The sequence below is a fragment of the Engraulis encrasicolus genome, chromosome 18 (assembly GCF_034702125.1).
Source record: "Engraulis encrasicolus isolate BLACKSEA-1 chromosome 18, IST_EnEncr_1.0, whole genome shotgun sequence".
NCBI classification, from domain to species: Eukaryota; Metazoa; Chordata; class Actinopteri; order Clupeiformes; family Engraulidae; genus Engraulis; species Engraulis encrasicolus.
This window is the reverse complement of record NC_085874.1, coordinates 2,525,136-2,541,247: the sequence shown is the minus strand read 5'-3', so window position 1 is coordinate 2,541,247 and position 16,112 is coordinate 2,525,136. Positions and strand designations below refer to the sequence as shown.

Below are 16,112 nucleotides of genomic sequence, written 5' to 3'. Positions count from 1 at the left end.
ATGTGTTTAAAGCCAGACACATCATTAGGAAACAGATGCCTTCAATATTTCATGGAATAATGTATGTATCCAGAGGACTTGATTGATGAAGAATATATTCATTGTGCATTAATCAAACTCAAAGAAGGAGAATTGTAATATCAATAATTCATTAAAAGATAAAAGAGGTGCAAATGCAACACAGTACAATAGTTTACGAGTGCTGGATTGAACTATTTCACATGCAAAACAGAAAGCGTTCTTAAATTCCATTCTGTGCACATGAATTACCATTCTTTCTCTGCAGGAAAATAATACGACCTTAGCAAGGGCCTCTGTAATGAATGTCAAGGACTTTTGTTTACATTCACCGATTCTGCTACACCCATCTCTATATATTTTACATGGTATGCCATTGGATTGTGAGCCTGTGCCTCTGTCTGTGTTTTTATATTTGAAAACGTATTCGGAAGAAAATGCCTTTTTACCAAGGAAAGACTCGAGTGAATATATGAAATGAATCTTGTGCAAACAAATCCATATAACAATGAGTTCCCACTTCCACTTCCCACAGCCATTTTCATATACACCAGTAGTTCTTAACCTTTTCTGAACAAACGCCCCTTTAACCTCATCATAACCCTCCCAACACCCCTTGACCTCATTGTAAGCTTTCCAACGCCCACTCAGTATTAATAGATAAAATAGACTAATACCCCCCCACCCCCTTCCAACTGGCCACCTCCTCTCGGCTGTCACCCTCTCAACACCCAACCAAGTGCTCCATGAGACCCTCTGGGGGGCTGAAGAGCCCTCCTTGAGAAACACTACTGTATGCCATAAGTGGCAAGGGTGTGACCTTGACTCACTCCATCTGTTGTTTTCAAATAGCTGTGCTTCTTGTTGCCAATTTCCAAAGTCAGCTTGGCACAACTTAGCTCCACCAAACGGCAGGCCTCAGCAGGTTTCAAAGCACCATCTGATGGACCCACTGTTATCAGGGGAAGCCTCAGTGGAGTCAAGGCAAGGCAATTTATTTTCATTGCATATTTCACACACACAGTTTGATGTGCTAAACAGAAGTAAAAGCAACGGATAAGATTTAAAACTAGATCTAATCTAAGCAACTGCTGATTTTGTACATCTTACTGCAGGGTGGGCAAAAATGTAGGACCATTTAATGTTTGCACCTTGTTTAAGTTGAATCTGTTCCCTCTTGTCTAGGCTTTCATGAAACGAAAGGGCTTGTCTTGATCTTAAACTTTCAGATTGAAATGAGTTTGCCCTAGTTTTTTTTCCTGAGGCGTTTTGAATTATCCCTGAACTGAATGTTCCGGAAACTATAAGATGCCAATACAGGCGCTGCGAGATGGCGGAATGCTAAAGTGCTTTCCCACCAAAACAGTGGCGTGAGGATTGTGTTCTCATTCTTTGGGCTGTTTGTTTTTAGGTACGCTTGAAAGGCCTTCGTCGTCATTAAGGGCTGAATTCTTTGAACTGGAGGCACAAACTGTGCAGTCTTGAAGCAAAAAAGGAAGAAAAGAAAACACAATCAATTTCAACTTATTTGTTTTATGTAGTCAATTCTCTTAAACAGGCAGTGAGCTCTGTGTGTGTGTGTGTGTGTGTGTGTGTGTGTGTGTGTGTGTGTGTGTGTGTGTGTGTGTGTGTGTGTGTGTGTGTGTGTGTGTGTGTGTGTGTGTGTGTGTGTGTGTGTGTGTGTGTGTGTGTGTGTGTGTGTGTGTGTGTGTGTGTGTGTTTTATCAGTTATTTGACTAGTTTGCAATGGTCTTCAGAATGAAAGGGAAGTACTCGTGAGTATGATGTGTCAAGTCCTTGAGTGTGAGTATTTAGTAAGGCATGAAAATCTCATTTAAGAGATCCCTAAATAAACTTCGGAGACCATGGTATGTCATTGTATTAGTAGTTAGTGTATTTAGCACTGAGCTGCATTGACATTGTACTTGGTCACACTTCTGTCCAAAGAGATACAGTAATTTAGCTACAAGATATTTCCCATAGACAAATCTGGGGATAAGTGCCTTGCTCAAGGGAACCTCATATCAAGTCAAGTCAGGTTGAATTATTTGTTGGGAATTTGTATGTAGTAGGTATTCAAAAACTCAAACAGACACCAGATAATAAAAATATCTTTAAAAAAAACAGGGACACAAAGCACATAGACATTAGCCTCGGGCAGGGGCGACTTGTGGCCCAGGGGCTACATTATGTTGTGGCCCCATGGCTTACCTGCCAACCCCAGCCTTCCCGTTGTCAGGAAGCGTCATTTAGGCTACATGAAATATTTGGGGTTCAAGCGTGTTAATTGGCTAGAGTTCTACATTTGGCCGACGTTCGCTCATTTCCGATCACAGATGACAGAAGTGGAAAGGACAGTGACTGCGCGACGTTCGCATATCTCGTCGCTAATTGAAAGAGAGAAAATCACGAGCGCACACGCACACGCACACGCACACACACACACACACACACACACACACACACACACACACACACACACACACACACATACGCACACGCACACACACACACGCCCATTACAATGTAGGCATATGAGTTGTAAAGACAGCAACAGAAAACCACACAAACAAAGATAGGTCCGAATTAAACTGCATGAAAATAGCCCGTGAAAACAATGGCATGGCCACATGAAATGGAACGCAGACATGGCAGCCAGGTGCAGGTGCGCAGTACGACAGGAGCTGCGTTGTCCTTGCCTATGTTTTTTTTATCTGAATTTCGATACACCCTCGATCAAACTCCGGCTGGAGTAAGACTTTTTGAGACTTTTTAAACGTCGGTAAAAAACAAACATGAAACGTGGATTAATGACTGTTGGCGTCTACATCGCTGCATTGTTGGTGCTATCAACTCGTGCCTGCTGGTGTCCACGACAATGGGAACACTCGGGCCTAGCTATCTCGTCCTCTGCCACGACAATAACTAATAATAACTAATCACATGTTGTCAGGTGATCTTATGTCTTTTGTGCGTCCAGAAACGTGAGTATACTTACTCATTTGGTGTTTTTATGTGTTATGGAGTAGGCAGGATGTATGTTTAAACATTGTGTCATCATTTCAATCGCGGAGGTAATATTTTACCGCAAATTATTTTGCGCTACACCCGTGATGTAGGCCTACAGTGCTACATTGTCTGCCGTCATGATAGGTCTATGGTGTATTTTCATGCTTATGGTGTTGATGTAAGCCTATGTGTACAATGTATATTTGTAATAATTTTTTAGTCGATTGTGAGGGGAAACATTGCCATTTTGATAGGCCTACAGTATTTCCTAACTACTACCTGTAGCAGCATTAGTAGGCCTAATTAGTAGGCCTAATGCAGCATTAGTAGGTCTATTTAGCTCTCATAGCTATGTCAAGGCTAATGCATATTTCTTTTCTTTTTTTTAAAAAAAGGATAATTTTATGGGCTTTTTGGGCCTTTATTTCGGATAGGACAGTGAAGGTGCGACAGGAAGTGAGTGTGGAGAGAGATGGGGCAGGGTTGGGAAATGACCCCGTCCGGACTCGAACCGGGGTCCCCATGGGCATGCAAGCCCAAGTGTGGGGGGCTTAGCGCACTGCGCCACAGCGCCCCCCCCAATGCATATTTCTCTGAGCCTGAATGAATGCTGGCTTGTTTCTTTCTAATTTCATATTCAGTATTAGGAGTAATTCTATCCTTTATCATTAGTTTCCCTTTCAGAAAACCACACACACACATGCATATAAAGTATTTGTAATTACTGATTTAAATTACATGTCATATTATATTATATTATATTATATTATATTATATTATATTATATAATATAATATAATATAATATAATATAATATTATATTATATTATATTACAGGCTATTATATTATATTATATTATATTATATTATATTATATTATATTATATTATATTATATTATATTACATTATATTATATTATATTATATTATATTATATTATATTATATTATATTATATTGGGCGGGCCCCAGAATTTTTTCACATTTCAAAGAGGGCCTTGGTCTTCTGAGGTTTGACAATGGCTGACGTAAACGTTTGCGCCAGAGCCATTGGTCTGTGCTATGTTGTTGTTGAGTAACTGTCGGCGATTGGATGAGAGCTGTCCAATAATTTCAAACCATAACTGAGTGCAAACTTCCTGCTTCCTGCAATCGCGTCAGATCATACAACCCCCAGAACATGAATACGAAATGAAATGGTAGTATTATGGTCAGGACCAGGCTACATAAACATAAGGCTCAGCACAGCACATAGACATAAGACCCCCAACCCTATGGGATTCAAACATACAAGAACCTACGAATCAAACTATTCCAACACCAGCTTCCTACTATTTTGGCCACTGATTATAACCAGTTATGACTCATTGAGACCTAAGCCTAGCAATCATTTGCAAATGGCAGACAAGTGCATAGCATATACACCACACATTCACCTTTATTATATGCGTTTGATAATGTGTTTATTAATGATTAAGTTAAAAGGAATAAGTAAAAGGTAATGGCTAAAGGAATGGGAAAATCTTAGCAAAAGTAGGCCTATTCACCACACAGAAAACATTTGTAAACAACACTTGAGAAAAATTACAGAGATAATCACTAACAAATAATTACGAAAGGGTTAACTAAAATGGTACCAATGGAAAATTACTGGAAATGCATGTTTGAACCTCAGTACTCAGTAACAGAATCAGCATATCACTAAGCCATAGGTCACTGGTCACTTCCCCCATTTCATCTGGTCGTTGGTGACTCAGCGGTAGAAGATCAAGACTGCAGCCTCTGTCACCTGTTTGGATGCACTCCATTCAAGATGGGTTCCAACGCCATTCCAGTCAAAGCTGGTGAAGTCACCACATTGACGTGGATTCCCCTCTGGGAAGAAGCATGATACTTCAAGCATGATACTTCAGAGAAATATACAGAATACACAAGCTTTGTTTCTTCATCCAATTATGTACAGTATGCTTATGTAAATAATACAATGTCTTACCTTCATGAACATCATATTTCTGTTGGATTTCTTTGCAGCTAGATGCAAGAACATGAAGTGTCCCAAAAGTCTTCTCCAATTCATAATTGACACCAGTAGAGTCGACCGCTGTATGAGAAGAAATGTGACCAGTTTAGTTCACACAATTGATTTATCATCACTTAATTATAATCATTGTGTGCTCTGTCAAAGACCTTGGCCTCTACCCAATTCGGCCCTACAGTAAGGTCTACGGTAAGTAAAATGTTATTCACTGGCCATCTGACATCCACTATATAATACCGTATACAGTATACATTAGCCATACCAAAAAAGTAAAGGGGCCAGCTAAAACAACAATAGTCCCATAAACACTGAGTTAGCACTACAGTATCAGAGAGAGAAAAGAAAAGAATCATACTGGCAGTTAGAGAAGTCCATTTTTAAAGCTTTAAAACCTCCCAGTAAAGCTTACCTGATTGACTCAGGTGAAAAGACAGTGCAAGCACTGTCAGTAAGAGGATACCTTTTGACATATTTGATATGACTAAATGATATAAATGAATTATTTTAACACCTATCTAATATTTAAAAAGGATTCAAAGTGCTTCTTTTCAGTTTGGTGTTTCTGAGCAGAGAGAAGAAAGAGCCAGAGGCTTATATAGCATGGAACCTGTTCATCCAAGATATTTCAAGATAGGGAAATCAATAACATGTGACCATACTTTATTGTCTCTCCTGGTCTCATATGCATATACAAACATATATGGTTAGGCCTATATACATAGTACATATGGTTAACAGAAAATGAACAAGGAACCGGAAAAAGGAACAGTTTTCCATATCGGCAATATCAAGAAAACTGTCAATAGGCCTATTGCTTGTTCTGTTCTGTTCTGTTCTGTTCTCTCTCTCTCTCTCTCTCTCTCTCTCTCTCTCTCTCTCTCTCTCTCTCTCACACACACACACACACATGCAAGAAAACTGAAGGGGTTTAAGGAAACAAAGCTGTCAATGGCTGTGTGTATGCGTGTGCGTGTGAGTGTGTGTTCAGTGCATATGAGAGTATTGGAAGTACTGCTGCTGTGTGTGTGTGTCAGTTAGTTACAAACGTTATTGTCCCCAATGGGGAATTTTTTGTCAGCAAGTAAGGTGAACACCAGGCAAGTTGCATTTTATGGCATGATAAACAAAGATTTAACACACATCACATTGCACATTACCTAGATATAACAACACATGATACAAGTAGGACAGCACGGCACATTCAACAGTTTTCACTCAACTTTCACTTCACTGGTATTACATAATGATGAAAATGCACTTGTGTGCAAAAGTGCTGGTGTGCAAGTACAGCAGGGATAGGAGATGAATAGCACTAAATGTCCTTGATTAAAGTAGGCTATATCCTAGGAATGTGCAAACAGCCAGAGGAATTAAAAACAACCTTAAAACAATAAAAAGAATAAAAGTTAAAAATGTGTACTCAATAAAAAAGGGTTAATTATAATAATAAATAATGATAATAAGAAAATACACCTCCCCTCCTCAGGCCAGCTGAACAGTTTCTGCACAAATAGGACTGAGATTAAGAATAAAATCAAACATTAAGATTTCGGGTTTTGCTTAATAAAATGGTTTATGGCTTGTGGAATGAATGATTGTTTGGGTCTGTTCTTGGAGAAAGCTGGGTATCGTGATGGCAATAATTAAAATACACTGTATAATATAAAGGGTGTCTGTTATCTTCTAAAATCATGTGTATTAGACACAGGGCATGTTATGCATCAGTGCAGTAGAGTTGGAGTAGAACTAGTGCTTGCAGGTTAGTGCATGCTGCATGTCGCTTCTGCTTGTTGGTCTCTGTTTTCAGCTACCACTACCGGCTAGCCACCTTCCTGAGGGAGGCGTAAAGAGGAGACGAGCGCGTAAGTCTCCTCTGCTGGTACACAGCCTCTCAATTGCCAAGACCTGTACACGCCTCCTCGTGGCTACACAGGGTAACTGGTACCCTGCGGTTCCAGGCAAAGTTGTATGGGATCTCAGAGTAGCAGGGGGCTCCAGAGACGCGGCATGCAGGCCCACTCTAGCATGGACATGCCCTGCTGCCCGTTAACCCCTGCCCCAGCTATGGGCAAATAGCAAAGACCTCAACGGTGGACCAGGCGGAGGATGGCAACAGGGAGATATACCACAACGGTTGGGAAGGCGGATGAAGGCTAAGGAGTAAACCCTGAACACAAATCTGTAGGTGGGGACAAGCAAAGGGCAGAACCGAGCAGACCGGATTACTGGCAGTCCCCTGCAGCTCAAACCAGAGTGAAGGTTGTCGTGAGTTCCTCATGCCACTGGAAGCTACTCTGTTAGAGCGACGAATGGTGGGAGTAAGAACTGCACACCCCTACCCTCACCCTAATCTCTTTCCTTGCACAAGGTGCTTGCTCCATCCTCTTCCTTTCCTTTCTACCCCAGCCCCCAAGCCCTCACGCAAAGCCCGATGGCGATGTGGAATGTCGGCAGGCACAGACCAAGGATGTGGCTGGAAGTGCCTAGTCAAACCATGCACACAGGCTGCAGTGGAGTGACGGTCTTTGTTTTGCGGAATGGGGCAGGGCATCACCTCGGCAGCTTCCACTGTGACTGAGCAGCTCCACACTGCTCACCCTTGACAGGGAAGGACCTGGAAAAGGTGGTCTAAAAATGGTCAACTCTCCAATACTCTGGATGGCTAGGCCATACCTGTCAACTTTGAGCTCCCAAAATCCGGGAAAATTCCCATATTTTAAGCCCAAATTCGGGAAAATGTCTAAAGGCCAAATTTTGACAGTCAACGGGATGACAGAGGCCGGACGGTGTGTTCTACTCTGCTTTTCACAACAGCAAGCGTGTAAAGACAGTAGGCTACTGTCTAAAATCCCTCAGCAGACGTTTTACAGCGTGGAGAAACAATGAAAACAAAACAATGAAATGAGAGCAATGAGTTTCTTCTTGTTGTTTTGTCACACAAGTTGTCTGTTGGTGCAAACTTGGTGCTGGTACAGGTTGATTAGGTTAATCGCATGATTCGCTGTTACGAGGCTGTTTTGTGCTTTGCATGAACTGACGGTTTCTGAGGAAAAGAGTGGGCGCACAAGCGCTACGGAGCTCGAAGTTGACAGCTCGTATTTTCAAGGAACTTCAATTCTTGGTATCTGGCATACCGTCTTCTGGCAGGTAGCTTGATAAGCAAGACCCTCTGTCTCTCTCTTCAAGAGGGGGTGTGGCTCGTCGGACAGGGCCGTGGGTAGCCTATAAATAGCCTACAGGACCAACAGTGTTTTTTGATAATGTGAAAAATCCGTGATGTTTCCGGGAAAAAAATCAAATCGGGAAGAAATCGGGAAATGAGTCAAAAATAGGGATTTTCCCGGGAAATTAGGGATGGTTGACAGGTATGGGCTAGGCGCAGCATGCGACATACGGCGCAGCATGCGACGTATCCACAGTGTGCATTTTACTGTGAAAACCAAACTGCTGCAGCAAATCCCCGAATCCCCTGTAGGCATCAGTGAGCGCCTGAAGCGCCTCTAGCCAAGAAGGGCTTAGACACCAACTAGATGCAGATGACAACATAAAAGAAGATTTCTACCATCGTCTTGATGAAGTCATCCAGAAAGTTCCAGCCGCTGACAAACTCCTTCTTATGGGTAACTTTAATGCACGAGTGGGCAACAAGCATCTCATCTGGTGAAGGTCATCGGTCAGCATGGATTAGGAAAAATGAACAATGGGCAACATCCAACAATACACAGCAGTCGTGTTGATGTACAAATTGATTCAAATATGTATGCAAATATAGTCAGTCATGCAAGCTAAAGCACCCCACACTAGACACACACCCACACACCAAATTCAAACTTCAAGGGTTCATTTCACTTAATACAGATGTTTTGATGAAGTTTTGTGGTTCTCGTGCCTAAATCCTTATGTCAATATCTGTTAAAACATGTATAGATGAGATTATAATTGTGATCTACAGAATTGTGTACTTTGTACTTTGGGCAGCCATGGGGAACTTGGAAGCCATATTGGGAACTCCTCCCACTTTGTCGTGAGGCAAACAACCAGTAGCAAACCAAGGGAGGTGGGTCAACCATCCCGTTTGAGAAATGTTAATTGTTATGCTCTTGGTCACACCAAGTCTCGAAGAGATTTAAAAGTAGATGATAATCAGGCTACTGGATTGAGTGTTCTCCCCCATCCTCCTCCATGATTGAGGTAGGTAGAGCATGGTACCGTCCCGTTGCACTGCTCCCTTGGGGTGCCGTTTGGGGCTGCCCCTTGCATGGGTGAGTCATAAGTGCAATTTGGTTGTGTGCAGTGAACACTGTGTGGAGTGCTGTGTCACAACGATGACATCCTGGTGACCCAGGTGACCTGGTCCCTTTCAGCAGACTCAGACCCGTGACCCCGTACGGTTCACTTATGAGTCCTGACAAGTTACACTTATGACTAGGTGAGCTCTAGAGGACTGGGTCAGTGTGATCAAAATGTTATACTTGGGGTCTATTTGACCCCATCAATGTTTAAAGTCTGAGAAATAAATGAAGTACATCATTCTTTGGCTTCATCTTTGATGACTTTTCCTAAATATATGGGGTCAATGTGAAAAAAAGTACAATTTCCACAAAAATGTTTTCCCTAAGTGCTGTACACATTTTGGTTACATCTGTGCTCCTTGGGGTCAAATTGACCCCAAATTATTTTAAGTGTATTAAACATAAATGGAACATCCATATTTTGTTAATACATGTTCCAATATGTCTTGATTATGTCAAATACATGAATGAAAGTTAATTAGAACAGAACATTTTGCTTCATTTAGGGCTCTGATAACTAACAATAGGCCTATGTATGATGTGGACAAGGGCCACATCTAGGATTTATCTAAAGGGCTTTTTTATGTCCCCAACAGAGCAACAGTGAATATCTGAGGCATAAACCGGTGCAAAAGTTTTTGCGTCTACTGATTTTGTAACATTTAAGTGGCTGGGGTCAAAATGACCCCAATGATCACGGATGTAACCTAAATCTGAGGATAACAGGAGGGTTAACACACCATAAAAGTCTAATGGGACTAGAAAGAGCAGTCAGCTCTTTTCGTAATACACACACAATACTGTATGAATAGAAACAGAACTGAGTCCTCTTGCTGTCAGTTCATTTTTTGGTCCACTTAAAGAGATCTGAATTTCGTTCACTGAAAGGGGACTAGGTGTGGAAATGCCCTAAAAAGGTCCCAGTTTGGCTGAAATGGACCAGGTGTGAAAACCCTCTCTGACTCATTGATTAGGCCTATATATGAGCAAGCCTTTGTAAATGAAAGGATTGCTGTGTACAAGTGCATAGTGTATATACCACACATACACCTTTATTATATGCTTTTAATAATGTGTTTATTAATGATTAAGTGAAAAGGAATAATGAGGAGATAATTGATAACAAATGATTTTTGAAAATGTCATCAAAGGATTAACAGGAGTAAGTATTCACCACACAGGAAACATGTAAAGAACATTTACCATTGATTGAGTGATGAAAAATATTACAGAGATAATCACTGACAAATGATTAAGAAAGGGTTGACTAAAAGTTTCACAATGGAAATGCATGTTTGAACCTCAGTACTCAGTAACAGAATCAGCATATCACCAAGCCATAGGTCACTGGTCACTTCCCCCATTTCATCTGGTCGTTGGTGACTCAGCGGTAGAAGATCAAGACTGCAGCCTCGGTCATCTGTTTGGATGCACTCCATCCACGATGGGTTCCCACGCCTTCCCAGTCAAAGCTGGTGAAGTCACCACATTGACGTGGATTCCCCTCTGGGAAGAAGCCCCCACCGCCAATGCAGAACTGGCAGAGGAAAGGAAGGGCACAAGTGCATCATTTTGGGAATGTGGGAATGTGTATGTATGTATTTGAAAGCACTACGCACTATATAGTTGTGGTATTCTGCTGTATAAATACATTTTGATTGATTGATTGACAGATTCTTACATGCTCAGAGTGACATCCAGTGGGCTTAGTTCCAGAGCACAGGGCCAACGCTGCCTTCTCACTGTTGAACACTCGGAAGGTTACGTAGCCAGCAGTGAATTGTGCTGTAAAGAATTATGGATTCGAATGATTAATACTCATGGCACATTCATTTTCATTTTGAATGTTTCACCACATCATGGAAAAATCATTTTTACTTTAAAGGAATTAAATATGCATTTCAAAGATGCATTTACAGTGATTCAGAGTAAATTAATCTGCATGACAATATTTCAATGATTTTGAGATATTAGCGTACCTTTAGCATGTGGTCCATACAGGTTTGCTGTGGTCTCAGCATCCCCTTTGTCATACACAATAGGAATAGATGGTCCATTGTTGGCTGGACAACTTCCGGCCCCATACCTTACTGGGAAGCGCTGAAACACAATGTAACATCTGTGTTGATTCAGGCAGGGTACAAACTCATGCATGGCTTTTCACAGTGGTAACTGGCCTTTGTCACTTTGTCCATCAGTTGCTTATGCACACAGTATATTCTCTAACTTCATTGTAATATAACAGACCCAGCCTGGCAACTGTAATAACAACAACAATAACAATAATAATAATAATAATAATAATAATAATAATAGGTCTAATAATAATAATAATAGGCCTACAGATAGTGTTTTTCATGATATTGAAAGACGCTTTTACAGTTGAAACACATCTAGACAGTACAAACACACAGTATAAGGAAAGTCTGAACAGTTAACAGTTGCATGAGACTTTGTGTTCCTATATCTAGGCCCTACCTTGTAGAGTTGGTAGAGGTTTCCTCCGTGGGCTTTAAGAAAGTTGGTTCCTGTGTGGTACTGCAGAATGGAATCACAGCTCCACCTCTTTAGTGGGGTATTATTTGGCACATGCCAAACAGACACATCCTCGCTCACAATGTCATAGTAACCAGGATTCTGCAGAGAACAAGTGAGCAGCAATTATTCAGTCTTCATGGCAACATTCAATCTAATCAGTTCATGTTCAGTGTGCATACCAAATATGAACCTAATCATTCAATGGTGGCATGATGCTAAACCTACTGCATGCAAATAATTGTACCTTGTAGTCGTCGGAGGTTGCGCCCTCTGGGGCTCCAAAGGTGTGCATGTTGGCCCACGTCCCATCTCCTTCAGGGTAGTTAGCATTGCTTCCCTGCTGACTTGACCACCTGTCCCCTGTAGTGCACTTCCCAAGCATGTTGTTCTCGTGCACGCTGGCCACCAGTGTCCATCCACCTCCGGCTGTCGTCATGTCGCAGAAGGTCTGGTACACCACCCCGTTGCTCGTGATGAGATAGTACAGACCATCTGAAAATATTCAAGCATGATACTTAAGAAATGGAATATACAGAATACAGAATGTAGTGGGTGGAATTGCATTGTATCACCCATTGAGGCAGTCGGTTCACATGCAAAATAGGGAGGCGGAGCACTCGGAGGGTCACAGGCAGCCTCAAAATGAATGGCAGTGAACGAGGAGCCAGCGTATTGAAGGATAAAACTCGCTGTTTTTAACTAATAATCGTCCGGGAAAACTTCCTTCGAAGTTCACATGCCTGCCTCTTGAATTCAGGGGAATGACAAAAAAGTGGGATAATCATACGTACATCCAGATGACCACGAGCACTTGTAGAATCCACAGTCCCCCCCTATCAGCTCAGTTTGACAGCTGTCAGAACGCACCCAGCGAGCGGAGCATTCGGAGGGTACACTATTTACAGCCTTCTCGCCATTTAACCCATGCCTGCAATTAGGGGCGCTGTCGAGACGGGAGCGCAGCCCATTCATCCTGAATGTAGTCTGCAGTCCTCCGTTGGCGCCCCTACAGTGCAGTACCTGGCGAGTGGAACCTCTCGTAATAGAACTTCTCCGAGAGCGTCTTGACAGCTGTCACACTGAGCTGATAGGGGGGGACTGTGGATTCTACAAGTGCTCGTGGTGATCTGGATGTACGTATGCTTGTCCCACTTTTTTTGTCATTGCACTGAATTCACAAGGCAGGCGGTGAACTTCGAAGGAAGTTTCCCCGGACGATTATTAGTTCAAAACAGCGAGTTTTATCCTTCAATACGCGGGCTCCTCGTTCACTGCCATTCATTTTGAGGCTGCCTGTGACCCTCCGAGTGCTCCGCCTCCCTATTTTGCATATGAACCGACTGCCTCAATCACCCATTTCCCGAAATTTGCATTGATTGGAGGAGCGGGGTTTGCTTGATTACTGGGCGGACTCCAACTTCCCATAATTAGACTGCAGTGAGACACGGAAGCCCTTTCGCTTCCTTCCGTTCCACCACTGACCGGGGGTTGTGTTGTTGATGTCGGGGAGGACACTCTAGCTGGTGCTCCTCGCTGTAAGCGAGTGCTTTGACTCGTACAGGTAAGGAGCATTCTTTTCGCTATAGGGCCTTGCAATCGGGGAGGGTTCTTCGATTTGCCTCTAATGTGCGCTTTCCTGTCGTGCAGTCTCTCCTGCTGTAATTGCTCGTGGCGCAGCTTGTGGCTGGAGCGCTGAAGTCCTCCGAGTAGTGCGCGAAGTGTGTGCAAGGTAGGATAAGTGATCTTTTTATGACGCTGACAGTAGGCCGCTTCGTTACCTGTAAATATGGGTCACACTCTGTCTTAATTATTTTTAGCTTCTGCTACGGAGATCCTTGCGCCATCACGATTCAGATTGAGGCTACGTGCGCAGCATAACCACTCAGTATGTAGCCTAAACATGATGCTGGTAATCCCTATTGCTGTATCGGTCTGCCTAATTGTTATACCCCATGTTTACAGGGCGGGGAGTGACCAGCAACTAGGGTGACTCCGCGGCATCACAGGCTGCTGCTCTGTTTGGGAACATAGTCCCCTTTGGGGTTACTGATTTCCACTGGCGCGACAGGTCGTGGGCTACTGTAGTTGGGTTCTATCGACGCAGGCAATCTCACCTGCTGACTACCTGCACTCGCGGGCAACACCACTGACCGCATAGGCTATTTAGTGTTTAAGTTTTGATTTGATTTATTTTGTGGTTGCATAGGTGGCAATGTGCAACACCCCTATTTTGTGATTATTTTGTGGACGTGGGGAATTCGTGAGAGGCATACCCCTCGCCTGTTTCTGCTGTATTATTTCTGTTGCTTTATCAAATTTAACTGACGACATTCTGTTTTCTTTTGTTTTTGTTTCTTTTTGTTTTCCGCTGGTTTGGGTTGATTAATTTTTGTTGGACCTGACCTGACTGGGTCTTCTGAGGTCTGTTCCTCAGATTGCAGCAGCCTAACTGCATCGGGGGGACTGGCTTCTCCAGTCCCAGTGGGTCTCTGTCTGTCTGTCTGTCTGTCTGTCTGTCTGTCTGTGTGTGTGTGGCAATGTTAATTTCGTCAACCATGACTATGACTAAAATATTTCGTCAATGTCCTTTTTTGATTTTCATCATTTAGACTAAGACTAAGACTAAATTGGGAAGGCAATGACTAAAATATGACTAAGACTAAAATTGATTTTCCTCATTGTGACTAAGACTAAGACTAAATTTTAAAAACCTTGGTGGTGGACCCCTCTTCTCTTCCTTTGCTGTGCCGCATGACGGGTGTTTATGTTATTATTTTATTTTATTTTTTGTGTTTTTTTTTAAATAATTCCTTCACGAGTGGTGTGTATTCTGGGACTTCCTCTTCTCTTGCTCTACTGCCCGGTAAGCCTATGCCCCACCCCCAGTTAGTTCTATAACATTTGCACAGGCTTCTTTCCAGTGTGGCTATCAGGTTAGCATATTAGTGGAGTCTGCAGCCGCCCTGAGCAGTGATCCTGTGTTCGTTACAATAATAGTGGAGTAATTGTAAGTATTGTTATCCATTTGTATTGTGCTCAAGCAACTGTAACTCTTCCTGTTTGAGGAGCACCCTCACAGTGTGTAAAGTGGCTACCTGTGTTTGTTTATTGAGAAACTAAGAAAAAGAAAAGAGAGAGTGAATGAAAAATTAACCTTACAGAATTAATAAAAATGTTTTGTTGGAACCCATGTCTCATCCTTGAAGTGTGCACAAACCTGGGGATCTGTGAACATCTGTTGGGTAACAGGGGGTTAGTGGGTGTCCCGAGGTGACCTCCGCTCGGGTGGCGTAGTCGCAATTTGTAAGATTTCATGGCCAATACTACAATAAGCTTTGTTTTTTCATCCAATTATGTACAGTATGCTTATGTAAATTACACTTATATAATACAATGTCTTACCTTCATGAACATCATATTTCTCTTGGATTTCTTTGCAGCTCGATGCAAGAACATGAAGTGTCCCAAAAGTCTTCTCCAATTCATAATTGACACCAGTAGAGTCGACCGCTGTATGAGAAGAAATGTGACCAGTTTAGTTCACACAATTGATTTATCATCACTTAATTATAATCATTGTGTGCTCTGTCAAAGACCTTGAACTCTACCCAGTTCATCCCAAAGTTCTAAGTAAAATGTTTGCCACTGACCATCTGATATCTGACATTCACTATATAATAGTAGTAAAAGGGCCAGCTAAAACAACATTAGTCCCATAAACGCTGAGGTACTACACAACAGTATAGAGAGAATCATACTGGCAAGTCCATTTTTAAAGATTTAATACTTTTCAATAAAGCTTACCTGATCGACTCAGGTGGAAAGACAGTGCAAGCACTGTCAGCAAGAGGGTACTTCTTGACATGTTTGACTCAATGATAAGACTAAATGATATAATTAATTATTCAAACACTCAACTATCTAATATTTAAAGAGGATTTAAAGTGCTGCTTTTCAGTTTGGTGTTTCTGAACACAGAGAGGAAAGAGTTAGAGATTTATATAGCATGGAACCTGCTCAAGATAGGTTAAATCAATAACATGTGACCACTTTGTTGTCTGTCCTGGTCTCATATGCATGTGGGTCAGTGACAAATAAGGGTTTGACAAATAAGGGGTTTGTCTGGTTGCCAAATAACACGACAATAGTAAAACATTTGGGTATTTACTTTCAACAATACAGAATAAAAGTGTGCTTGACAAAAACAGTGACTTAATG

The 16,112-nt window shown here is 42.1% G+C and overlaps 1 protein-coding gene across 1 annotated transcript; it reads right to left on the bottom strand.

Annotated features, from left to right (window-relative positions):
* Positions 1–10,434: 10,434 nt before the first annotated feature.
* Positions 10,435–15,849, bottom strand: LOC134468336 (intelectin-like). Its single transcript, XM_063222275.1, has 7 exons — positions 15,699–15,849; positions 15,297–15,404; positions 12,139–12,386; positions 11,835–11,993; positions 11,336–11,456; positions 11,038–11,141; positions 10,435–10,893 (listed from the first exon to the last, which is right to left on the bottom strand). Exons 1-7 carry the CDS (start codon positions 15,757–15,759, stop codon positions 10,741–10,743), a joined length of 954 nt encoding a protein of 317 aa, XP_063078345.1. The 5' UTR covers positions 15,760–15,849; the 3' UTR covers positions 10,435–10,740.
* Positions 15,850–16,112: the final 263 nt, after the last annotated feature.

Excerpts from the sequence above, each read along its gene's own strand:
- LOC134468336 (XM_063222275.1), bottom strand. The coding sequence starts at position 15,759 with ATGTCAAGAAGTACCCTCTTGCTGACAGTGCTTGCACTGTCTTTCCAC. Across the intron at positions 11,994-12,138 it reads CAACCTCCGACGACTACAAG|AATCCTGGTTACTATGACAT; the intron begins GTACAATTATTT and ends TGTTCTCTGCAG. Across the intron at positions 10,894-11,037 it reads CTGGATGTCACTCTGAGCAT|TTCTGCATTGGCGGTGGGGG; the intron begins GTAAGAATCTGT and ends TTCCTCTGCCAG.